At 42.3% G+C, this 27754-nt stretch overlaps 1 protein-coding gene across 1 annotated transcript in view; it reads right to left on the bottom strand.

Annotated features, from left to right (window-relative positions):
* Positions 1-27754, bottom strand: part of PTPRA (protein tyrosine phosphatase receptor type A) — a 586312-nt gene that overhangs the window by 20484 nt on the left and 538074 nt on the right. The window contains exons 19-22 of the mRNA XM_053704306.1: positions 23984-24118; positions 12683-12808; positions 11287-11438; positions 10734-10869 (exon numbers count right to left, since the gene is read on the bottom strand). Of these exons, the coding sequence (XP_053560281.1) occupies positions 10734-10869; positions 11287-11438; positions 12683-12808; positions 23984-24118 (549 nt within the window). The remainder of the gene's footprint in view (positions 1-10733; positions 10870-11286; positions 11439-12682; positions 12809-23983; positions 24119-27754) is intronic.

Genomic DNA, 27754 nt, shown 5'->3' with positions numbered 1-27754 from the left:
GAGTTATTAACTGGGGCCAAGCCAGAAGGGCATTGAGAACTGCTCTCAATTCCAGAATGTTTATTGGAAGGAGACTCTCCTCCTGATTCCATAGTCCCTGAGCCTTCAGAGAATTCCAGACAGCGCCCCAACCTAGTAGGCTGGCGTCTGTTGTTACAATTGTCCAGTCTGGCCTGCTGAATGGCATTCCCCTGGACAGGTGTTGCCGATGAAGCCACCATAGAAGAGAATTTCTGGTCTCTTGATTCAGATTCAGAGTAGGGGACAAATCTGAGTAATCCCCATTCCACTGACTTAGCATGCATAATTGCAGCGGTCTGAGGTGTAGGCGTGCAAAAGGTACTATGTCCATTGCCGCTACCATTAAGCCGATCACCTCCATGCATTGAGCTACTGACGGGTGTTGAATGGAATGAAGGACGCGGCATGCATTTTGAAGTTTTGTTAACCTGTCTTCTGTCAGGTAAATCTTCATTTCTACAGAATCTATAAGAGTCCCCAAGAATGGAACTCTTGTGAGAGGAAAGAGAGAACTCTTCTTTTCGTTCACTTTCCATCCATGCGACCTTAGAAATGCCAGAACTAACTCTGTATGAGACTTGGCAGTTTGAAAGCTTGAAGCTTGTATTAGAATGTCGTCTAGGTACGGAGCTACCGAAATCCCTCGCGGTCTTAGTACCGCTAGAAGGGCACCCAGAACCTTTGTGAAGATTCTTGGAGCCGTAGCCAATCCGAATGGAAGAGCTACAAACTGGTAGTGCCTGTCTAAGAAGGCAAACCTTAGATACCGGTGATGATCTTTGTGGATCGGTATGTGAAGGTAAGCATCCTTTAAATCCACTGTGGTCATGTACTGACCCTCTTGGATCATGGGTAAGATTGTCCGAATAGTTTCCATTTTGAACGATGGAACTCTTAGGAATTTGTTTAGAGTCTTTAAATCTAAGATTGGCCTGAAAGTTCCCTCTTTTTTGGGAACCACAAACAGGTTTGAGTAGAACCCTTGTCCTTGTTCCGACCACGGAACCGGATGGATCACTCCCATTGTTAACAGATCTTGTACGCAGCGTAGAAACGCTTCTTTCTTTATCTGGTTTGTTGACAACCTTGACAGATGAAATCTCCCTCTTGGGGGAGATAATTTGAAGTCTAGAAGGTATCCCTGAGATATGATCTCTAGTGCCCAGGGATCCTGAACATCTCTTGCCCAGGCCTGGGCGAAGAGAGAGAGTCTGCCCCCTACTAGATCCGGTCCCGGATCGGGGGCTCTCGGTTCATGCTGTCTTTGGGGCAGCAGCAGGTTTCCTGGCCTGCTTGCTTTTGTTCCAGGACTGGTTAGGCTTCCAGCCTTGCCTGTAACGAGCAACAGCTCCTTCCTGTTTTGGTGCAGTGGAGGTTGATGCTGCTCCTGTTTTGAAATTCCGAAAGGGACGAAAATTAGACTGTCTAGCCTTAGCTTTGGCCTTGTCTTGAGGTAGGGCGTGGCCCTTACCTCCCGTAATGTCAGCGATAATTTCTTTCAAACCGGGCCCGAATAAGGACTGCCCCTTGAAAGGTATATTAAGTAATTTGGACTTAGAAGTAACATCAGCTGACCAGGATTTTAGCCACAGTGCCCTGCGTGCCTGTATGGCGAATCCTGAGTTCTTAGCCGTAAGTTTGGTTAAATGTACTACGGCCTCCGAAATGAAAGAATTAGCTAGTTTAAGGACTCTAAGCCTGTCCGTAATGTCGTCTAGCGTAGAGGAACTAAGGTTCTCTTCAAGCGACTCAATCCAAAATGCTGCCGCAGCCGTAATCGGCGCGATACATGCAAGGGGTTGTAATATAAAACCTTGTTGAACAAACATTTTCTTAAGGTAACCCTCTAATTTTTTATCCATTGGATCTGAGAAAGCACAGCTATCCTCCACCGGGATAGTGGTACGCTTAGCTAAAGTAGAAACTGCTCCCTCCACCTTGGGGACCGTTTGCCATAAGTCCCGAGTGGTGGCGTCTATTGGAAACATCTTTCTAAATATTGGAGGGGGTGAGAACGGCACACCGGGTCTATCCCACTCCTTAGTAACAATTTCAGTTAGTCTCTTAGGTATAGGAAAAACGTCAGTACTCGCCGGTACCGCAAAGTATTTATCCAACCTACACAGTTTCTCTGGTATTGCAACAGTGTTACAATCGTTGAGAGCTGCTAAGACCTCCCCTAGTAGTACACGGAGGTTCTCCAATTTAAATTTAAAATTTGAAATATCTGAGTCCAATCTGTTTGGATCAGAACCGTCACCCACAGAATGAAGCTCTCCGTCCTCATGCTCTGCGAGCTGTGACGCAGTATCAGACATGGCCCTAGCATTGTCAGCGCACTCTGTTCTCACCCCAGAGTGATCACGCTTGCCTCTTAGTTCAGGTAATTTAGACAAAACTTCAGTCATAACAGTAGCCATATCTTGTAATGTTATCTGTAATGGCCGCCCAGATGTACTAGGCGCCAAAATATCACGCACCTCCCGGGCGGGAGATGCAGGTACTGTCGCGTGAGGCGAGTTAGTCGGCATAACTCTCCCCTCGCTGTTTGGTGAAATTTGTTCACATTGTACAGATTGACTTTTATTTAAAGTAGCATCAATACAGTTAGTACATAAATTTCTATTGGGCTCCACCTTGGCATTGGAACAAATGACACAGATATCTTCCTCTGAGTCAGACATGTTTAACACACTAGCAAGAAAACTTACAACTTGGTTATAATCTTTTTTAGCAAAAAAACGCACTGTGCCTCAAAGAGGTACTAACGATTAAATGACAGTTGAAATAATGAACTGAAAAACAGTTATTGCATCAAACTTTAAAACAACACAACTTTTAGCAAAGGTTTGTTCCCATTAGTAAAAAACAACACTAATTAAATTTGTACATAAGAAAACAAAACAACGTTTTTTATACACAGTCACTATAAAAATTCTCACAGCTCTGCTGAGAGAATTTACCTCCCTTCAAAGAAGTTTGAAGACCCCTGAGATCTGTCAGAGATGAACCGGATCATGCAGGAAATATAAAAGTAGCTGACTGGAATTTTTTGATGCGTAGCAAAGAGCGCCAAAAACGGCCCCTCCCTCTCCCACACAGCAGTGAAGAGAAACGAAACTGTCACAAATAAAGCAAAAAACTGCCAAGTGGAAAATAATGCCCAAATATTTATTCACACAGTACCTCAGCAATGTAAACGATTCTACATTCCAGCAAAAACGTTTAACATGAGAATAGTTATTAAAAGGATTAGTGACCTTTAACACAGTAGTTCCGGTGAAATACCATCCCCAGAATACTGAAGTGTATACATACATGTCATTTTAACGGTATGGCAGGCTTTTCTCATCAATTCCATTCAGAAAATAAAAACTGCCACATACCTCAATGCAGATTCATCTGCCCGCTGTCCCCTGATCTGAAGCCTTTACCTCCCTCAGATGGTCGAGAACAGCAATATGATCTTAACGACTCCGGTTAAAATCATAGTAAAAAATCTCTGTCAGATTCTTCCTCAAACTCTGCCAGAGAAGTAATAACACGCTCCGGTGCTATTTTAAAATAACAAACTTTTGATTGAAGTCATAAAAACTAAGTATAATCACCATAGTCCTCTCACACATCCTATCTAGTCGTTGGGTGCAAGAGAATGACTGGGACTGACGTAGAGGGGAGGAGCTATATGCAGCTCTGCTGGGTGAATCCTCTTGCATTTCCTGTTGGGGAGGAGTTATATCCCAGAAGTAATGATGACCCGTGGACTGATCACACATAACAGAAGAAAGAAAGAGGTTGCCGAAGCCTTTTGACCTCTCCTCTGTCCAGAGTAGACAACAAACAAAGCAGATGTTTGACAAAAATCTTTAGTAGCTTGTAAGTAAAACTTTAAAGCACGAACCACGTCCAGATTGTGTAATAGACGTTCCTTCTTTGAAGAAGGATTAGGACACACGGATGGAACAACAATCTCTTGATTGATATTCTTGTTAGATACCACCTTAGGTAAAAACCCAGGTTTGGTACGCAGGACTACCTTATCCGTATGGAAGATCAGATAAGGAGAATCACATTGTAAAGCAGATAACTCGGAGACTCTACGAGCCGAGGAAATAGCTACCAAAAACAGAACTTTCCAAGATAAAAGTTTGATATCTATGGAATGAAGAGGTTCAAACGGAACTCCTTGAAGAACCTTAAGAACCAAATTTAAGCTCCATGGGGGAGCAACAGGTTTAAACACAGGCTTGATTCTAACCAAAGCCTGACAAAATGCCGGAACATCTGGAACATCTGCCAGACGCTTGTGCAAAAGAATAGACAGAGCAGAAATCTGTCCTTTTAAGGAACTAGCCGACAATCCTTTTTCCAAACCATCTTGGAGAAAAGATAATATCCTGGGAATCCTAACCCTTGGATTCACACCAATAAAGATATGTACGCCATATTTTATGGTAAATTTTCCTGGTGACAGGCTTTCGTGCCTGTATTAAGGTATCAATGACTGACTTGGAGAAGCCACGCTTTGATAAAATCAAGCGTTCAATCTCCAGGCAGTCAGTCTCAGAGAAATTAGATTTGGATGGTTGAAAGGACCCTAAAGTAGAAGGTCCTGTCTCAGAGGCAGAGTCCATGGTGGAAAGGATGACATGTCCACCAGATCTGCATACCAGGTCCTGCGTGGCCACGCAGGCGCTATCAAAATCACTGATGCTCTCTCCTGCTTGACCTTGGCAATCAGTCGAGGGAGCAGAGGAAACGGTGGAAACACATAAGCCAGGTTGAAAGACCAGGGCGCTGCTAGAGCATCTATTAGCGTCGTCTTGGGATCCCTGGACCTGGATCCGTAACAAGGAAACTTGGCGTTCTAGCGAGACGCCATGAGATCCAGTTCTGGTTTGCCCCAACGATGAATCAATTGTGCAAACACCTCCGGATGGAGTTCCCACTCTCCCGGATGAAAAGTCTGACGACTTAAAAAATCTGGATAGCTGATAGGTGGCAAGAGTGAGTCTCTGCCCAGCGAATTATCTTTGAGACTTCTAACATCGCTAGGGAACTTCTTGTTCCCCCTTGATGGTTGATGTAAGCCACAGTCGTGATGTTGTCCGACTGAAATCTAATGTACCTGAGAGTTGCTAACTGAGGCCAAGCCTGAAGAGCATTGAATATCACTCTTCCAGAATATTTATTGGAAGGAGTGTCCTGAGTCCACGATCCCTGAGCCTTCAGGGAGTTCCAGACTGCACCCCAACCTAGAAGGCTGGCATCTGTTGTTACAATTGTCCAATCTGGCCTGCGAAAGGTCATACCTTTGGACAGATGGACCCGAGATAGCCACCAGAGAAGAGAATCCCTGGTCTCTTGATCCAGATTTAGTAGAGGGGACAAATCTGTGTAATCCCCGTTCCACTGACTGAGCATGCATAGTTGCAGCGGTCTGAGATGTAGGCGTGCAAACGGCACTATGTCCATTGCCGCAATCATTAAGCCGATTACTTCCATGCACTGAGCCACCGAAGGGCGCGGAATGGAATGAAGAACACAGCAGGAATTTAGAAGCTTTGATAACCTGGACTCCGTCAGGTAAATTTTCATTTCTACAGAATCTATCACAGTCCCTAGGAAGGAAACTCTTGTGAGTGGGGATAGAGAACTCTTTTCCTCGTTCACTTTCCACCCATGCGATCTCAGAAATGCCAGTACTACGTCCATATGAGACTTGGCAATTTCGAAGTTTGACGCCTGTATCAGGATGTCGTCTAAATAAGGGGCCACTGCTATGCCCCGCGGCCTTAGGACCGCCAGAAGCGACCCTAGAACCTTCGTAAAGATTTTTGGGGCTGTAGCTAATCCAAAGGGAAGAGTTACAAACTGGTAATGCCTGTCTAGAAAGGCAAACCTGAGAAACCGATGATGACCTTTGTTATCGGAATGTGAAGATAAGCATCCTTTAAATCCACTGTAGTCATATATTGACCCTCCTGGATCATAGGTAGGATGGTACAAATAGTTTCCATCTTGAATGATCGAACTCTGAGGAATTTGTTTAAGATCTTTAGATCCAAAATTGGTCTGAAGGTTCCCTCTTTTTTGGGAACCACAAACAAATTTAAGTAAAAACCCTGTCCCTGTTCCTCCTTTGGAACTGGATGGATCACTCCCATAACTAGGAGGTCTTGTACACAGTGTAAGAATGCCGCTCTCTTTATCTGGTTTGCAGATAATTGTGATAGGTGAAATCTCCCTTTTGGGGGGGAAGCTTTGAAGTCCAGAAGATATCCCTGGGACATAATTTCCAACACCCAGGGATCCTGGACATCTTTTGCCCACGCCTGGGCGAAGAGCGAAAGTCTGCCCCCTACTAGATCCGTTACCGGATAGGGTGCCGTTCCTTCATGCTGTCTTAGAGGCAGCAGCAGGCTTTTTGGCCTGCTTACCTTTGTCCCAGGTCTGGTTTGGTCTCCAGACCATCTTGGACTGAGCAAAAGTTCCCTCTTGTTTGCATTAGAGGAAGATGATGCCGCACTTGCCTTGAAGTTTCGAAAGGCACGAAAATTAGACTGTTTGGCCCTTGATTTGGACCTGTCCTGAGGAAGGGCATGACCATTTCCTCCAGTGATATCAGCAATAATCTCCTTCAAACCAGGCCCGAATAGGGTCTGCCCCCTGAAGGGAATGTTAAGCAGCTTAGATTTTGAAGTCACATCAGCTGACCATGATTTAAGCCATAGCGCCCTGCACGCCTGTATAGCAAAACCAGAAATCTTAGCCGTTAGTTTAGTCAAATGAACAATGGCATCAGAAAACAAAGGAATTGGCTAGCTTAAGTGCTCTAAGCTTGCCAAGTATGTCATTCAATGGAGTCGCTACCTGTAAAGCCTCTTCCAGAGACTCAAACCAGAACGCCGCAGCAGCAGTGACAGGAGCAATGCATGCAAGGGGATGTAGGATAAAACCTTATTGAATAAACATTTTCTTAAGGTAACCTAATTTTTTATCCATTGGATCTAAAAAACATAATTTATGTAAGAACTTACCTGATAAATTCATTTCTTTCATATTAACAAGAGTCCATGAGCTAGTGACGTATGGGATATACATTCCTACCAGGAGGGGCAAAGTTTCCCAAACCTTAAAATGCCTATAAATACACCCCTCACCACACCCACAAATCAGTTTAACGAATAGCCAAGAAGTGGGGTGATAAGAAAAAGTGCGAAGCATATAAAATAAGGAATTGGAATAATTGTGCTTTATACAAAAAAATCATAACCACCACAAAAAAGGGTGGGCCTCATGGACTCTTGTTAATATGAAAGAAATGAATTTATCAGGTAAGTTCTTACATAAATTATGTTTTCTTTCATGTAATTAACAAGAGTCCATGAGCTAGTGACGTATGGGATAATGACTACCCAAGATGTGGATCTTTCCACACAAGAGTCACTAGAGAGGGAGGGATAAAATAAAGACAGCCAATTCCTGCTGAAAATAATCCACACCCAAAATAAAGTTTAACAAAAAACATAAGCAGAAGATTCAAACTGAAACCGCTGCCTGAAGAACTTTCCTACCAAAAACTGCTTCAGAAGAAGAAAATACATCAAAATGGTAGAATTTAGTAAAAGTATGCAAAGAAGACCAAGTTGCTGCTTTGCAGATCTGGTCAACCGAAGCTTCATTCCTAAACGCCCAGGAAGTAGATACTGACCTAGTAGAATGAGCTGTAATTCTTTGAGGCGGAGTTTTACCCGACTCAACATAGGCAAGATGAATTAAAGATTTCAACCAAGATGCCAAAGAAATGGCAGAAGCTTTCTGGCCTTTCCTAGAACCGGAAAAGATAACAAATAGACTAGAAGTCTTACGGAAAGATTTCGTAGCTTCAACATAATATTTCAAAGCTCTAACAACATCCAAAGAATGCAATGATTTCTCCTTAGAATTCTTAGGATTAGGACATAATGAAGGAACCACAATTTCTCTACTAATGTTGTTGGAATTCACAACTTTAGGTAAAAATTCAAAAGAAGTTCGCAACACCGCCTTATCCTGATGAAAAATCAGAAAAGGAGACTCACACGAAAGAGCAGATAATTTAAAGCATAATCCCAAATATGAAACTGACTGTCTGGAAATAAGGAAAGTTGAACATTCTGAGTCAAGGCAAATAAATGTTTGAATACATATATTTAGAACTTTATAAATAAAGTGCCCAACCATAGCTTAGAGTGTCACAGAAAATAAGACTTACTTACCCCAGGACACTCATCTACATGTTTGTAGAAAGCCAAACCAGTACTGAAACGAGAATCAGTAGAGGAAATGGTAAATATAAGAGTATATCGTCGATCTGAAAAGGGAGGTAAGAGATGAATCTCTACGACCGATAACAGAGAACCTTATGAAATAGACCCCGTAGAAGGAGATCACTGCATTCAATAGGCAATACTCTCCTCACATCCCTCTGACATTCACTGCACGCTGAGAGGAAAACCGGGCTCCAACTTGCTGCGGAGCGCATATCAACGTAGAATCTAGCACAAACTTACTTCACCACCTCCCTTGGAGGCAAAGTTTGTAAAACTGATTTGTGGGTGTGGTGAGGGGTGTATTTATAGGCATTTTAAGGTTTGGGAAACTTTGCCCCTCCTGGTAGGAATGTATATCCCATACGTCACTAGCTCATGGACTCTTGTTAATTACATGAAAGAAAAGCACATCTGTCCTCGACAGGGATAGTAGTACGCTTTGCTAAAGTAGAAACTGCTCCCTCCACCTTAGGAACTGTCTGTCATAAGTCCAGTGTGGTGGCGTCTATTGGAAACATTTTTCTAAAAATAGGAGGGGAAGAGAACGTCACACCTGGTCTATCCCATTCCTTATTAATAATTTCTGTAAACCTTTTAGGTATTGGAAAAACATCAGTACACACCGGCACTGCATAGTATTTATCCAGTCTACACAATTTCTCTGGCACTGCAATTGTATCACAGTCATTCAGAGCAGCTAAAACCTCCCTGAGAAACACGCGGAGGTGTTCAAGCTTAAATTTAAATGTAGAAATATCAGAATCAGGTTGCATCAGCTTTCCTGAGTCAGAAACATCACCCACAGACTGAAGCTCTCCTTCCTCAGCTTCTGCATATTGTGAGGCAGTATCAGACATGGTTCTTAAAGCGTCAGTATGCTCTGCATTTCGTCTAACCCCAGAGCTATCTTGCTTACTTCTAAATTCAGGTAGTCTGGTTAATACCGCTGACAGTGTATTATCCATGACTGCCGCCATGTCTTGTAAAGTAATTGCTATGGGCGCCCTAGATGTACTTGGCGCCATTTGAGCGTGAGTCCCTTGAGCGGGAGTCAAAGGATCTGACACGTGGGGAGAGTTAGTCGGCATAACTTCCCCCTCGTCAGATTCCTCTGGCGATAAATTTTTTTAAAGACAGAATATGATCTTTATTGCTTAAAGTGAAATCAGTACATTTGGTACACATTCTAAGAGGGGGTTCCACCATGGCTTTTAAACATAATGAACAAGGAGTTTCCTCTATGTCAGACATGTTTGTAAAGACTAGCAATGAGACTAGCAAGCTTGGAAAACACTTTAAATCAAGTTAACAAGCAAATATAAAAAACGGCACTGTGCCTTTAAGAGAAACAAATTTTGTCAAAATTTGAAAAACAGTGAGAAAAGGCAGTAAATCAAACGAAATTTTTACAGTGTATGTAATAAGTTAACAGAGCATTGCACCCACTTGCAAATGGATGATTAACCCCTTAATTCAAAAAACGGATAAAAAAAAAAAACGATATAGATGTTTTTTTAACAGACACAACAAACTGCCACAGCCTGCTGTGGCCCTACCTTCCCCAATTAACGACTTTGGAAAGCCTTTGAGCCCTTTAGAGATGTCCTATAGCATACAAGGGACTCCTGAGGGAAGCTGGATGTCACAGTTTGTAATTTTAACTGCAACAACTAACTTTTTTACTACAACAGTGGAAAGCCTCAGGAAACTGTTTCTAGGCAAAATTTAAGCCAGCCATGTGGAAAAAACTAGGCCCCAATAAAGGTATCACCAAAGCATATATAAAAACGATTAAACATGCCAGCAAACGTTTTATACTGCAATTTTATAAGGGTATTACCCCTGAGAGTAAGCATGATACCAGTCACTATTAAATCACTGTATTCAGGCTTAACTTACATTAATCCGGTATCAGCAGCATTTTCTAGCATTTTCCATTTCTAGAAAAAATTGTAACTGCACATACCTCATAGCAGAGTAACCTGCACGCCATTCTCCCGCTGAAGTTACCTCTCTCCTCAAACATATATGAGAACAGCAATGGATCTTAGTTATAACCTGCTAAGATCATAGAAAACTCAGGCAGATTCTTCTTCTATTTACTGCCTGGGATAAAATAGTACAACTCCGGTACCATTAAAAATAAACTTTTGATTGAAGATAAAAAAACTAACTATATTTCACCACTCTCTCTTACTACCTCCATGCGTGTTGAGAGTTGCAAGAGAATGACTGGATATGGCAGTTAGGGGAGGAGCTATATAACCGCTCTGCTGTGGGTGTCCTCTTGCAACTTCCTGTTGGGAATGAGAATATCCCACAAGTAATGGATGATCCGTGGACTGGATACACCTTACAAGAGAAAAATTTTTTTGTAAAGGGATAAAAAATACATACCAGTGTCTGGACCATATGTGGCCTCTGCAACCTCAAGCTTTTCACTGTTTGAAAGACGTCCAGGATCCCTTCTGCTTTTACTCGTTCTAATACAGTGCTAAGAGCACAGAATGTTCCTGTTCTCCCGGCTCCGGCGCTTAAAAAAAGCAAACAAAAAACAAACAATTTAAATAATAATACTTTTAATTTCACTGGAACCATAAAACAAATAAGCCAATAATACAACAATCTTGCTTAGTTTAATACAAGTTAGGTTTTATTAATAATCACAACTAAGTTGGGTAAAATACTTCTATCTGGCACCTGAGGGCCTGACATCCCAGTAGCCAGGTCGCCATATCTCCTAGAAATTTACCAGAAAAGACAAATAAACATAAAAATATTGTGGCAAAATGTGAGGAATTCTACATAATTTTTTTAACCAAACTGTGTTCCCTGACCATGTATATATTAATTTTAAAGCAATCCAATTCACATGAAAAGGTTTATTAAACTGAAAAGTCATTTCAATGCAATAATAAAATGAAAAGTGCTGGCTTAGTGTAAAAACTACCTGCAGTGCACAGTTATAGGATGGTTCCCAGACTGCTGCTGCTGTTTCTGTACCGCAGCAATTATATTAATCATTCCTTTCCCGTCCGTGGGGATCCCAACTTCAGGCCATCCGTGAAAATGGAACTGCCTGATTTGCCGAGCCTTATTTTCCTACATGCGAGAAAGCAACTTAATTAGTTAAACTGATTCACTTGCCATTTTAAATGTGTGTGTATGTGTGTATATATTCCTGAAACCAAAACTAATAATCTAAATATATCCACACATCAACCCAAAGCCCTTCAGTCCTAAGTGTGTCCTCCTTGAGTACTTGTGAAACGTGCTTCCTTTTAAATCTAGTAATACGATTAAAAACGGCTAAATGGTTCCCTTAGTAGCCTCTATACTTTTAGCTAAAACCTTTTATGAAACCCTGATTTTGTTTCATTCATGATTCAGATAGAGAATACAATTTTAAACAGCTTTCCATTTTAATTCGATTATCTAATTTGCTTAGACCTCTTTCCATCCTTTCTTGAAAATTATATTTAGGTAGTCTCAGAACCTGGCTGCTGACTTCAAATATTTGCCTCTTGTCATTGGCTTATTGATTTGTTCAGCTAGCTCCCAGTAGTGCACTGCTACTTCAACAAAAGACACCATGAGAATGAAGCAATTGATCAGAGAGATCAGAGAGTTGTTTAAAAATGTATGCTCTGATTCATGAAGGAAATATTTTGGGTTTCAGGTCCCTTTAAAGTGAATGTAAATTTTGATGCTTAAGTGTCCGGTTTTTAAAAATTTGATTAAAAACAGGGGCACTTTAATTCATCAAAATTTACATTTCACTTGTGTTGTGAAAAAATACTTACCTTTCAATCTTGACAGCCGCTCCAGCTTCCTCCGCCCGTCGTAAAGCCTCTTCCTGGGTCTAAAATGAAGAATCCGGCTTCCTCCAATCACAGCGTTGAATCAGACACCGATTTCCCCCGGGGGGCAAAGCCGTGATTGGAGAATGACCGATCCATCATTTCTGACGTCAGAAATGGCTTGCGACGACCGGAGGAAGCTGCAGCAGCTGTCAAGTTTAAAAGGTAAGTATTTTTTCTCAACACGAGTGAAATGTAAATTTTGATGAATTAAAGTGCTCCTGCTTTTAATCAAATTAAGCTAAGGGGCATATTGGTCATTTCTCCACTAAATATTTTGATTAGCTTGTATGTAACGCTATTTCCAATTCTCAAAACCATAAGCATCCTTCACGTAGTTTTTTTATACACTCAACTAACATTTATTTCTTCAGAGCTACTGATTTAATTATTGAAAATATGTTCAGATGTAACCCTTTTGAATAAGTGAACGGTTATTTCTTTATATTAATTATATAAGACAAGGAAGAAAGCACAGATTCTCACCCTGGTATTGGAGACTAGGAGGTCCCTCACTGTGTAGCTCTCACACTCCTCTTCCTTCTTTAGCTCTATAGTTATGTCCCCAAAGGACATGGTCCCCTCAGAAGGCCAATACTGTGCACATTTCTCCTACACAAAACATAACTTGTTAATAGGAATAATGAAACCATTTCCCACAAATGAGGGGGAGACAGAGAAAGAAAAAGAAACATTACACATAACATGATTAACCACTGAAATGCCGTATGGAAATGTACATAAGTCACAGAGTCCTGGGCGTCACAGGGACATTCTAAAATGAAACTCACTCATTGTCTGCATTAGTATCTGTGTGTTAAACGGCAGCAAAGGTATTAAACACATAGTCAAAGTCTATTCAAGGTATCTGCAACACATTGCAGCTCCTGATAATGCCACTGGCTTGACCTGCTCCGAAGCTGCATTATATTCTAGCACGAGAGAGGGACTTTATGTGTTTAAAGGGACATTACAGTCAAAATTGGAATCCACATGGATGCATTTCAGTTTTGATTAGAAGCATTTTTTGTAATATACATGTTTTAGAAAAAATGCTTCTAATAAAAACTATAGCTGCTATAGTGTCTCTTAAGGGACAGTCTACACCAAAATTGTTATTATTTAAAAAGATAGATAACACCTTAACCCCTTAATGACCACAGCACTTTTCCATTTTCTGTCCGTTTGGAACCAAGGCTATTTTTACATTTTTGCGGTGTTTGTGTTTAGCTGTAATTTTCTTCTTACTCATTTACTGTACCCACACATATTATATACCGTTTTTCTCGCCATTAAATGGACTTTCTAAAAATACCATTATTTACATCATATCTTATAATTTACTATAAAAAAATGATAAAATATGAGGAAAAAATTGAAAAAAACACACTTTTTCTAACTATGACCCCCAAAATCTGTTACACATCTACAACCACAAAAAAACACCCATGCTAAATAGTTTCTAAATTTTGTCCTGAGTTTAGAAATACCCAATGTTTACATGTTCTTTGCTTTTTTTGTAAGTTATAGGGCAATAAGTACAAGTAGCACTTTGCTATTTCCAAACCTTTATTTTTCAAAATTAGCGCTAGTTACATTAGAACACTAATATCTTTCAGGAATCTCTGAATATCCCTTGACATGTATATATTTTTTTTTAGTAGACATCCCAAAGTATTCATCTAGGCCCATTTTGGTATATTTAATGCCACCATTTCACCGCCGAATGCGATTAGATACAAAAAATCGTTCACTTTTTTACTAATTTTTTCACAAACTTTTGGTTTCTCACTGAAATTATTTACAAACAGCTTGTGCAATTATGGCTTAAATGGTTGTAAATTCTTCTCTGGGATCCCCTTTGTTCAGAAATAGCAGACATATATGGCTTTGGCGTTGCTTTTTAGTAATTAGAAGGCTGCTAAATGCCACTGCGCACTACACGTGTATTATGCCCAGCAGTGAAGGGGTTAATTATGGAGCATGTAGGGAGCTTTTAGGGATAATTTTAGCTTTAGTGTAGTAGACAACCCCAAGTATTGATCTAGGCCAATTTTGGTATATTTCATGCCACCATTTCACCGCCAAATGCGATCAAATTAAAAAAAACGTTACATTTTTCACAATTTTAGGTTTCTCACTGAAATCATTTACAAACAGCTTGTGCAATTATGGCACAAATGGTTGTAAATGCTTCTCTGGGATCCCCTTTGTTCAGAAATAGCAGACATATATGGCTTTGGCGTTGCTTTTTGGTAATTAGAAGGCCGCCAAATGCCGCTGCATTTCACACATGTATTATGGCTAGCAGTGAAGGGGTTAATTATGTAGCTTGTAGGGAGCTTGCAGGGTTAATTTTAGCTTTAGTGTAGAGCTCAGCCTCCCACCTGTAACATGAGACCCCCTGATCCCTCCCAAACAGCTCTCTTCCCTCCCCCACCCCACAATTGTCCCCGTCATCTTAAGTACTGGCAGAAACTCTGCCAGTACTAAAATAAAAGCTATATTTGGGCTTTTTGTGTGTGTTTTTTTTTAGCATATTTACATATGCTGCTATGTAGGATCCCCCCTTAGCCCCCAGCCTCACTGATCCCCCACCAAACAGCTCTCTAACCCTCCCCCTCTGCCTTAATGGGCGCCATCTTGGGTACTGGCAGATGTCTGCCAGTACCCAGTTTAGTAAAAAAATGTGCCTTTTTTAAAACAAAAATGCCCTTTTCTGTAGTGTAGCTCCCCCCCCCCCAAGATCAACCCCCCACCCCTTCCAGATCCCTTAGCTTTTAATTTACAGCTATCAAAAGTTAGAATTTTTTACTTTTGACAGCTCTATTTTTCTGTAGTGTTGCGGTTCCCTCCCGCTCCCGCCCCATGCACGCGCCCGCCCGCCACCCCCTGTGCACGTGCGCGCTCCCGTCCCCCCCGCCCCCGATCCGCCCCCCTCCACTCTTCTCGGCACATCGATGGCCGCCCACCCGCCTCCCAGACTTGCTCCCACCCACCAACGATACCGGCCACCGATGTCCGGTGCAGAGAGGGCCACAGAGTGGCTCTCTCTGCATCGGATGGCCAAGGGGGGTTATTGCAGGATGCCTCGATATCGAGGCATCACTGCAATAACCGGAAAGCAGCTGGAAGAGAGCAGGATCGCTTCCAGCTGCTTTCCAGACCAAGGACGTACGCCACACGTCCTCGGTCATTAACTGTATTTTTTTTGAGGACGTGTGGCGTACGTCCTTGGTCATTAAGGGGTTAAAGGGATATTCCAGCCAATATTGGAAACCACATTGGTGCATTTTGGTATTGAACAGAAGCATTTTTGTAATATACATGCATTAGCAAAAATGCTTCTAATAAAAGCTATAGCCGTTTTAAAAGTGTATTTAAGTAAGCACCGAGCACCAGCATTTTAAACCCAGCACTTGCTCAGAGAGCCTAAAGTGCTTGTACCGTCTGGTAATGACTCAATTTATTAAATGTTGACATGATAAAAGCCCAACTGATTATCTGAGCAGCTGCATTATTTAACATATGGGTGCAGTGACAATATCTGACTATGCCTCACGTGCAGAGAAAAATGTTAACACTAGAACAGTGATAACTTTTACTAGAAGCATTTTTGCCAATACATATGTATTGCAACTATGTTTCTATTCAAAGATGTAATTAATCAATGTGCAATTACATTTTGGCTGGAATGTCCCTTTAACTACCCATTCCCCAGCTTTGCAGAACCAGCAATTTTTTTTTAGTAGACAACCAAAGATGTTGATTTAGGCCCAGTTTGCTATATTTCATGCAACTGATTCGCCAAACGCGATCATATTAAAATAATTGTTTGCTTTTTTGCAAACTTTGGGTTTCTCATTGAAATTATAACTACTGCAGCCATAAGACAAATGGCTGTAAAAGCTTCTCTGGGATCCCCTTTGTTTAGAAATAGCAGACATAAATGGCTTTGTTATTGCTTTTTGGTAATTAGAAGGCATACCTGGCATTGAAGGGGTTAATTAGTAAGCTGACAAGGGTAATAGCATTCTAGTAACTAAAGATTGCCCTTTGCCACCGACTCCTCCCAAACAACTCTCTCATCCCCTACACACAAACACTCCTCCCCACCATCTTAGGTACTGGCATAAAGTTTTAGTTTTTTTTGTTTTTTATTATTACATTTATTTTCTGCAGTATAAGATTTCCCCCCTCCCATATCCCTCCTAAACAGTTCTCTAACCCTTCCCCTCCCAATGGTGTCTGCCATCTTAGGTACTAAAACCCAGTACCCAAGTTTATATATATTTTTTCTAATGTTTTTCTATAGTATAGAGGTTTTGCCCTCCTCCCTACAATCATTGTGCAGGGAACCCCCACCCCGATTTCCCATTTTACTGCAGTGTATAGTACCCCTCTCTCCACCACTGTGCTGCCCACCCGCCTCCATTCAACCCTCCCACCAGCACCAACGGAGATCATTACAGAAGTCCCACACACTGTCACTGTCTAACGATATGGCAACCTGCCTTCATATGGTAACTGAGCACAGACTGTAATCCTGATCCGGTGTTCTGTAATATTTGCTTACTGTGTTACATTTCCTACCAATGTAACGCATACGGCCAAGCCTATATCTAGATAGAGCACTTTCTTATCCGCCATTTTTGTTTCAAACGGAGGCTGGCTTTGAGTGTAGATCTCGCTCAAACATAAAACTTTTTAAAACATAAAATATTATGTATGTTTTTAGTTTGTGATGATAGCATTAATTTTATCAATGTAGTTTTTCAGGGTACAGATATGATTAAATTATTTTTGTTACATAGCCTGCAAAATGCATTTATAAAATTAACGCTATCATCACAAGCTAATACCATACAAAATATTTTGTGTTTATGTTTTAATTATTTATGTTTGAGCGAGATCTGCACTGAAAACAGTCAATTATAACGTGGTCGGAAAATTATACAGAACTTAACCATACGATCACTATTTTAACATCAGCCTCCGTTTGAGAAAAAAAGGCGGATATGAAAGTTCTCTATCTAGATGTAGGCTTGGCCGTACGCGTTACGTAGAAAGGACAACGTAACAAGGTAGGGAAATATTACAGAACCCCCAGCACCCAGGAATAGAAGCTCTCGGCTGTCACTTGACAAACGAGACTGCAAGGGCTGCTTGAAGGTCGGACGCAGCCCTACATTACGTGGTACAATAGACTATGTACTGCATGACATAGATCTACGTCTGATTAGCCCAAGAGGTTAAAGACATAAAATGCAACTATTTTTTTTTTCAGAATTCATACAGAGTATACGATTTTAAACAACATCCCAATTGAATTTTATTATAAAATTTGCTTTATTCTTTTGGCATCCTTTATTGACTGAGAACCAATGTTAGCTGTAAAGAACAGGTGAGCCAATGAGAACAGGCATATATGTGCAGCCACCAATCAGCTAGCTTCCAGTAGTGCATTAATGCTCCTAAGCTTACCTAGGTATTCTTTTCAACTAAGGATACCAAAAGAACAAAGCAGAATAGATAACAAAACTGAATAGGAAAGAAGTTGATTAAAATTGCTCCAGATGAATCACAAAAGAAAAAAATAATAATGTGGGTTTCTTGTCCCTTTAACACTTTGCCACAGTAGTTTTTTTTCAGTAGCCAAACTCCCTTAACACTTGCCTTCTTTGTAGAAGAAAATCCAAGTGTTAATAAAAACAGAATTTATGTTTACCTGATAAATTACTTTCTCCAACGGTGTGTCCGGTCCACGGCGTCATCCTTACTTGTGGGATATTCTCTTCCCCAACAGGAAATGGCAAAGAGCCCAGCAAAGCTGGTCACATGATCCCTCCTAGGCTCCGCCTACCCCAGTCATTCGACCGACGTTAAGGAGGAATATTTGCATAGGAGAAACCATATGATACCGTGGTGACTGTAGTTAAAGAAAATAAATTATCAGACCTGATTAAAAAACCAGGGCGGGCCGTGGACCGGACACACCGTTGGAGAAAGTAATTTATCAGGTAAACATAAATTCTGTTTTCTCCAACATAGGTGTGTCCGGTCCACGGCGTCATCCTTACTTGTGGGAACCAATACCAAAGCTTTAGGACACGGATGATGGGAGGGAGCAAATCAGGTCACCTAGATGGAAGGCACCACGGCTTGCAAAACCTTTCTCCCAAAAATAGCCTCAGAAGAAGCAAAAGTATCAAACTTGTAAAATTTGGTAAAAGTGTGCAGTGAAGACCAAGTCGCTGCCCTACATATCTGATCAACAGAAGCCTCGTTCTTGAAGGCCCATGTGGAAGCCACAGCCCTAGTGGAATGAGCCGTGATTCTTTCGGGAGGCTGCCGTCCGGCAGTCTCGTAAGCCAATCTGATGATGCTTTTAATCCAAAAAGAGAGAGAGGTAGAAGTTGCTTTTTGACCTCTCCTTTTACCGGAATAAACAACAAACAAGGAAGATGTTTGTCTAAAATCCTTTGTAGCGTCTAAATAGAATTTTAGAGCGCGAACAACATCCAAATTGTGCAACAAACGTTCCTTCTTTGAAACTGGTTTCGGGCACAGAGAAGGTACGATAATCTCCTGGTTAATGTTTTTGTTAGAAACAACTTTTGGAAGAAAACCAGGTTTAGTACGTAAAACCACCTTATCTGCATGGAACACCAGATAAGGAGGAGAACACTGCAGAGCAGATAATTCTGAAACTCTTCTAGCAGAAGAAATTGCAACCAAAAACAAAACTTTCCAAGATAATAACTTAATATCAACGGAATGTAAGGGTTCAAACGGAACCCCCTGAAGAACTGAAAGAACTAAGTTGAGACTCCAAGGAGGAGTCAAAGGTTTGTAAACAGGCTTGATTCTAACCAGAGCCTGAACAAAGGCTTGAACATCTGGCACAGCTGCCAGCTTTTTGTGAAGTAACACAGACAAGGCAGAAATCTGTCCCTTCAGGGAACTTGCAGATAATCCTTTTTCCAATCCTTCTTGAAGGAAGGATAGAATCTTAGGAATCTTAACCTTGTCCCAAGGGAATCCTTTAGATTCACACCAACAGATATATTTTTTCCAAATTTTGTGGTAAATCTTTCTAGTTACAGGCTTTCTGGCCTGAACAAGAGTATCGATAACAGAATCTGAGAACCCTCGCTTCGATAAGATCAAGCGTTCAATCTCCAAGCAGTCAGCTGGAGTGAGACCAGATTCGGATGTTCGAACGGACCTTGAACAAGAAGGTCTCGTCTCAAAGGTAGCTTCCATGGTGGAGCCGATGACATATTCACCAGATCTGCATACCAAGTCCTGCGTGGCCACGCAGGAGCTATCAAGATCACCGACGCCCTCTCCTGATTGATCCTGGCTACCAGCCTGGGGATGAGAGGAAACGGCGGGAATACATAAGCTAGTTTGAAGGTCCAAGGTGCTACTAGTGCATCCACTAGAGCCGCCTTGGGATCCCTGGATCTGGACCCGTAGCAAGGAACTTTGCAGTTCTGACGAGAGGCCATCAGATCCATGTCTGGAATGCCCCACAGTTGAGTGATTTGGACAAAGATTTCCGGATGGAGTTCCCACTCCCCCGGATGCAATGTCTGACGACTCAGAAAATCCGCTTCCCAATTTTCCACTCCTGGGATGTGGATTGCAGACAGGTGGCAGGAGTGAGACTCCGCCCATTGAATGATTTTGGTCACTTCTTCCATCGCCAGGGAACTCCTTGTTCCCCCCTGATGGTTGATGTACGCAACAGTTGTCATGTTGTCTGATTGAAACCGTATGAACTTGGCCCTCGCTAGCTGAGGCCAAGCCTTGAGAGCATTGAATATCGCTCTCAGTTCCAGAATATTTATCGGTAGAAGAGATTCTTCCCGAGACCAAAGACCCTGAGCTTTCAGGGATCCCCAGACCGCGCCCCAGCCCATCAGACTGGCGTCGGTCGTGACAATGACCCACTCTGGTCTGCGGAAGGTCATCCCTAGTGACAGGTTGTCCAGGGACAGCCACCAACGGAGTGAGTCTCTGGTCCTCTGATTTACTTGTATCCTCGGAGACAAGTCTGTATAGTCCCCATTCCACTGACTGAGCATGCACAGTTGTAATGGTCTTAGATGAATGCGCGCAAAAGGAACTATGTCCATTGCCGCTACCATCAAACCTATCACTTCCATGCACTGCGCTATGGAAGGAAGAGGAACGGAATGAAGTATCCGACAAGAGTCTAGAAGTCTTGTTTTTCTGGCCTCTGTCAGAAAAATCCTCATTTCTAAGGAGTCTATTATTGTTCCCAAGAAGGGAACCCTTGTCGACGGAGATAGAGAACTCTTTTCCACGTTCACTTTCCATCCGTGAGATCTGAGAAAGGCCAGGACGATGTCCGTGTGAGCCTTTGCTTGAGGAAGGGACGACGCTTGAATCAGAATGTCGTCCAAGTAAGGTACTACAGCAATGCCCCTTGGTCTTAGCACAGCTAGAAGGGACCCTAGTACCTTTGTGAAAATCCTTGGAGCAGTGGCTAACCCGAAAGGAAGCGCCACGAACTGGTAATGCTTGTCCAGGAATGCGAACCTTAGGAACCGATGATGTTCCTTGTGGATAGGAATATGTAGATACGCATCCTTTAAATCCACCGTGGTCATGAATTGACCTTCCTGGATGGAAGGAAGAATTGTTCGAATGGTTTCCATCTTGAACGATGGAACCTTGAGAAACTTGTTTAAGATCTTGAGATCTAAGATTGGTCTGAACGTTCCCTCTTTTTTGGGAACTGATGAACAGATTGGAGTAGAACCCCATCCCTTGTTCTCCTAATGGAACAGGATGAATCACTCCCATTGTTAACAGGTCTTCTACACAATGTAAGAATGCCTGTCTTTTTATGTGGTCTGAAGACAACTGAGACCTGTGGAACCTCCCCCTTGGGGGAAGCCCCTTGAATTCCAGAAGATAACCTTGGGAGACAATTTCTAGTGTCCAAGGATCCAGAACATCTCTTGCCCAAGCCTGAGCGAAGAGAGAGAGTCTGCCCCCCACCAGATCCGGTCCCGGATCGGGGGCCAACATTTCATGCTGTCTTGGTAGCAGTGGCAGGTTTCTTGGCCTGCTTTCCCTTGTTCCAGCCTTGCATTGGTCTCCAAGCTTGCTTGGCTTGAGAAGTATTACCCTCTTGCTTAGAGGACGTAGCACTTTGGGCTGGTCCGTTTCTACGAAAGGGACGAAAATTAGGTTTATTTTTGGCCTTGAAAGGCCGATCCTGAGGAAGGGCATGGCCCTTACCCCCAGTGATATCAGAGATAATCTCTTTCAAGTCAGGGCCAAACAGCGTTTTCCCCTTGAAAGGAATGTTAAGTAGCTTGTTCTTGGAAGACGCATCAGCTGACCAAGATTTCAACCAAAGCGCTCTGCGCGCCACAATAGCAAACCCAGAATTCTTAGCCGCTAACCTAGCCAATTGCAAAGTGGCGTCTAGGGTGAAAGAATTAGCCAATTTGAGAGCATTGATTCTGTCCATAATCTCCTCATAAGGAGGAGAATCACTATCGACCGCCTTTACCAGCTCATCGAACCAGAAACATGCGGCTGTAGCGACAGGGACAATGCATGAAATTGGTTGTAGAAGGTAACCCTGCTGAACAAACATCTTTTTAAGTAAACCTTCTAATTTTTTATCCATAGGATCTTTGAAAGCACAACTATCTTCTATGGGTATAGTGGTGCGTTTGTTTAAAGTGGAAACCGCTCCCTCGACCTTGGGGACTGTCTGCCATAAGTCCTTTCTGGGGTCGACCATAGGAAACAATTTTTTAAATATGGGGGGAGGGACGAAAGGAATACCGGGCCTTTCCCATTCTTTATTTACAATGTCCGCCACCCGCTTGGGTATAGGAAAAGCTTCTGGGAGCCCCGGGACCTCTAGGAACTTGTCCATTTTACATAGCTTCTCTGGGATGACCAAATTGTCACAGTCATCCAGAGTGGATAATACCTCCTTAAGCAGAGCGCGGAGATGTTCCAACTTAAATTTAAACGTAATCACATCAGGTTCAGCTTGTTGAGAAATGTTCCCTGAATCTGTAATTTCTCCCTCAGACAAAACCTCCCTGGCCCCATCAGACTGGTTTAGGGGCCCTTCAGAACCATTATTATCAGCGTCGTCATGCTCTTCAGTATCTAAAACAGAGCAGTCGCGCTTACGCTGATAAGAGTGCATTTTGGCTAAAATGTTTTTGACAGAATTATCCATTACAGCCGTTAATTGTTGCATAGTAAGGAGTATTGGCGCGCTAGATGTACTAGGGGCCTCCTGAGTGGGCAAGACTCGTGTAGACGAAGGAGGGAATGATGCAGTACCATGCTTACTCCCCTCACTTGAGGAATCATCTTGGGCATCATTGTCATTGTCACATAAATCACATTTATTTAAATGAGAAGGAACTCTGGCTTCCCCACATTCAGAACACAGTCTATCTGGTAGTTCAGACATGTTAAACAGGCATAAACTTGATAACAAAGTACAAAAAACGTTTTAAAATAAAACCGTTACTGTCACTTTAAATTTTAAACTGAACACACTTTATTACTGCAATTGCGAAAAAATATGAAGGAATTGTTCAAAATTCACCAAAATTTCACCACAGTGTCTTAAAGCCTTAAAAGTATTGCACACCAAATTTGGAAGCTTTAACCCTTAAAATAACGGAACCGGAGCCGTTTTTAACTTTAACCCCTTTACAGTCCCTGGTATCTGCTTTGCTGAGACCCAACCAAGCCCAAAGGGGAATACGATACCAAATGACGCCTTCAGAAAGTCTTTTCTATGTATCAGAGCTCCTCACACATGCGACTGCATGTCATGCCTCTCAAAAACAAGTGCGCAACACCGGCGCGAAAATGAGGCTCTGCCTATGATTTGGGAAAGCCCCTAAAGAATAAGGTGTCTAAAAAAGTGCCTGCCGATATAATCTTATCAAAATACCCAGATTAAATGATTCCTCAAGGCTAAATATGTGTTAATAATGAATCGATTTAGCCCAGAAAAAGTCTACAGTCTTAATAAGCCCTTGTGAAGCCCTTATTTACTATCTTAATAAACATGGCTTACCGGATCCCATAGGGAAAATGACAGCTTCCAGCATTACATCGTCTTGTTAGAATGTGTCATACCTCAAGCAGCAAGAGACTGCTCACTGTTCCCCCAACTGAAGTTAATTCCTCTCAACAGTCCTGTGTGGAACAGCCATGGATTTTAGTAACGGTTGCTAAAATCATTTTCCTCATACAAACAGAAATCTTCTTCTCTTTTCTGTTTCTGAGTAAATAGTACATACCAGCACTATTTTAAAATAACAAACTCTTGATTGAATAATAAAAACTACAGTTAAACACTAAAAAACTCTAAGCCATCTCCGTGGAGATGTTGCCTGTACAACGGCAAAGAGAATGACTGGGGTAGGCGGAGCCTAGGAGGGATCATGTGACCAGCTTTGCTGGGCTCTTTGCCATTTCCTGTTGGGGAAGAGAATATCCCACAAGTAAGGATGACGCCGTGGACCGGACACACCTATGTTGGAGAAATATCTATCATAGAAACCCTTTGCTTTGTTCACAGCCTATAACTACATTACATCTCCTGGGAGCCAATCAAATACTTGCTGTGTTCTGTGCAGCCTCCACAGCCCCCTGAACCAATCAGGAAAGCCGTAACATAATAACCTTTGTTGTTGTGCAAAATACCCCCCCCCTTCGAGTCCATTAACAGTAAAGTTTGTAAATACTTGCACCTACCTGCCCTCGCTCCTCCAGCTCAGTTAACATAACTATGGAGCACGATTTCCATTCCCAGATCATCCTCCAGAAATCCTCATTCGTATGTCGCAAAGGACCCTGACTGGCAATATAAGAGTCCTTTTGTCGATAGCCCTAGAAAACAGATATTTTAGATAAAGTAAAAATAAAGCATGCATGGAATTTTGTACTTCAAACTAGGTATACCAAGCAGTATGTAACCAGCTCTGTGAAGGACTTCTACCTGCTTAAGTGTATTACATCTTTAACAAATAACATTTAATGTTATTTTCCTATTTGAAATAGCTGCTTTTGCAGTGTAAATATAGCCAGCAGAAGAAATTAACACTCCTAGTGGGGGTAGGAGAGATAAGTATTAAACGTTAATATTCAGGTGTTCTCTGTAAGTATTGGGCTTTGGTATAGACAGAGGTACGAGAAGGAAGCATGTGTGTGTATAGAAAGTGGTAAAATAAAGAGGATCTGAGTTCCCTGCAAGCTCCGCCCCTTTTATGGAATGGGGTGTCAAAGAAAAAAACAAGCTACTTCACAAACAAAAATAATCATATAGGAGCTATTTATCATAGATTTTATACTCTGCTGCTGGTATAAAAACATAATTTATGCTTACCTGATAAATTCCTTTCTCCTGTAGTGTAGTCAGTCCACGGGTCATCCATTACTTATGGGATATTAACTCCTCCCCAACAGGAAGTGCAAGAGGATCACCCAAGCAGAGCTGCTATATAGCTCCTCCCCTCTACGTCATACCCAGTCATTCGACCGAAACCAAACGAGAAAGGAGAAACTATAGGGTGCAGTGGTGACTGGAGTTTAATTTAAATTTTAGACCTGCCATAAAAAACAGGGCGGGCCGTGGACTGACTACACTACAGGAGAAAGGAATTTATCAGGTAAGCATAAATTATGTTTTCTCCTGTTAAGTGAAGTCAGTCCACGGGTCATCCATTACTTATGGGATACCAATACCAAAGCTAGAAGTACACGGATGACGGGAGGGAAAGGCAGGATCTTTACACAGAAGGAACCACTGCCTGAAGAACCTTTCTCCCAAAAACAGCCTCAGAAGAAGCAAAAGTGTCAAATTTGTAAAATTTGGAAAAAGTATGAAGAGAAGACCAAGTTGCAGCCTTGCAAATCTGTTCAACAGAGGCCTTATTCTTAAAGGCCCACGTGGAAGCCACAGCTCTCGTAGAATGAGCTGTAATTCTTTCAGGAGGCTGCTGTCCAGCAGTCTCATAGGCTAAACGTATTATGCTACGAAGCCAAAAAGAGAGAGAGGTAGCAGATGCTTTTTGACCTCTCCTCTGACCAGAATAAACTACAAACAGGGAAGATGTTTGGCGAAAATCTTTAGTTGCCTGTAAATAAAATTTCAAGGCACGGACTACGTCTAGATTGTGCAGAAGTCGTTCCTTCTTTGAAGAAGGGTTAGGGCACAATGATGGAACAACAATCTCTTGATTGATATTCTTGTTAGTGACTACCTTAGGTAAGAACCCAGGTTTAGTACGCAGAACTACCTTGTCTGAATGAAAAATCAGATAAGGGGAATCACAATGTAAGGCCGATAACTCAGAGACTCTACGAGCCGAGGAAATAGCCATTAGAAACAGAACTTTCCAAGATAACAGCTTGATATCAATGGAATGAAGGGGTTCAAACGGAACACCCTGTAAAACGTTAAGAACTAAGTTTAAGCTCCACGGTGGAGCAACAGTCTTAAACACAGGCTTAATCCTGGCCAAAGCCTGACAAAAAGCCTGAACGTCTGGAACTTCTGACAGACGTTTGTGTAAAAGGATGGACAGAGCTGAGATCTGTCCCTTTAAAGAACTTGCAGATAAACCCTTATCTAAACCTTCTTGTAGAAAAGACAATATCCTAGGAATCCTAACCTTACTCCATGAGTAACTCTTGGATTCGCACCAGTGTAAATATTTACGCCATATTTTATGGTAAATTTTCCTGGTAACAGGTTTCCTAGCCTGTATTAAGGTATCAATTACTGACTCCGAAAATCCACGCTTTGATAAAATCAAGCGTTCAATCTCCATGCAGTCAGCTTCAGAGAAATTAGATTTTGATGTTTGAAAGGACCCTGAATTAGAAGGTCCTGTCTCAGAGGCAGAGACCAAGGTGGACAGGATGACATGTCCACTAGATCTGCATACCAGGTCCTGCGTGGCCACGCAGGCGCTATTAGAATCACTGATGCTTTCTCCTGTTTGATCCTGGCAATCAATCGAGGAAGCATCGGGAAGGGTGGAAACACATAAGCCATCTTGAAGGTCCAAGGTGCTGTCAAAGCATCTATCAGGACCGCTCCCGGGTCCCTGGACCTGGACCCGTAACAAGGAAGCTTGGCGTTCTGGCGAGACGCCATGAGATCCAGATCTGGTTTGCCCCAACGTCGAAGTATTTGGGCAAAGACCTCCGGATGAAGTTCCCACTACCCCGGATGAAAAGTCTGGCGACTTAGGAAATCCGCCTCCCAGTTCTCCACGCCTGGGATGTGGATCGCTAACAGGTGGCAAAAGTGAGACTATGCCCAGCGAATTATCTTTGATACTTCCATCATCGCTAGGGAACTCCTTGTCCCTCCCTGATGGTTGATGTAAGCCACAGTCGTGATGTTGTCCGACTGAAACCTGATGAACCTCAGAGTTGCTAACTGAGGCCAAGCCAGAAGGGCATTGAGAACTGCTCTCAATTCCAGAATGTTTATTGGAAGGAGACTCTCCTCCTGAGTCCATGATCCCTGAGCCTTCAGGGAATTCCAGACAGCGCCCCAACCTAGTAGGCTGGCGTCTGTTACAATTGTCCAGTCTGGTCTGCTGAAGGGCATCCCCCTGGACAGATGTGGCCGAGAAAGCCACCAAAGAAGAGAATCTCTGGTCTCTTGATCCAGATTCAGCATAGGGGACAAATCTGAGTAATCCCCATTCCACTGACTTAGCATGCACAATTGCAGCGGTCTGAGATGCAGGCGTGCAAAAGGTACTATGTCCATTGCCGCTACCATTAAGCCGATTACCTCCATGCATTGAGCCACTGACGGGTGTTGAATGGAATGAAGGACACGGCAAGCATTTAGAAGTTTTGTTAACCTGTCCTCTGTCAGGTAAATTTTCATTTCTACAGAATCTATAAGAGTCCCCAAGAAGGGAACTCTTGTGAGTGGCAATAGAGAACTCTTTTCTACGTTCACCTTCCACCCATGCGACCTTAGAAATGCCAGAACTAACTCTGTATGAGACTTGGCAGTTTGGAAATTTGACGCTTGTATCAGAATGTCGTCTAGGTACTTAGCTACCGCTATTCCTCGCGGTCTTAGTACCGCCAGAAGAGAGCCCAGTACCTTTGTAAAGATTCTTGGAGCCGTAGCTAACCCGAAGGGAAAAACTACAAACTGATAATGCCTGTCTAGGAAGGCAAACCTTAGGTACCGGTAATGATCCCTGTGAATCGGTATGTGAAGGTACGCATCCTTTAGATCCACTGTGGTCATGTATTGACCCTTTTGGATCATGGGTAAGATTGTCGGAATAGTTTCCATTTTGAACGATGGAACTCTTAGGAATTTGTTTAGGATCTTTAAATCCAAGATTGGTCTGAAGGTTCCCTCTTTCTTGGGAACCACAAACAGATTTGAGTAAAACCCTTGTCCGTGTTCCGACCGCGGAACCGGGTGGATCACTCCCATTAACAAAAGATCTTGAACACAGCGTAGAAACGCCTCTTTCTTTG

The sequence above is a fragment of the Bombina bombina genome, chromosome 2, assembly GCF_027579735.1.
Source record: "Bombina bombina isolate aBomBom1 chromosome 2, aBomBom1.pri, whole genome shotgun sequence".
NCBI lineage: Eukaryota > Metazoa > Chordata > Amphibia > Anura > Bombinatoridae > Bombina > Bombina bombina.
Note: the sequence above shows the minus strand (reverse complement) of the source record. Positions and strands in the feature narration are given on the sequence as shown.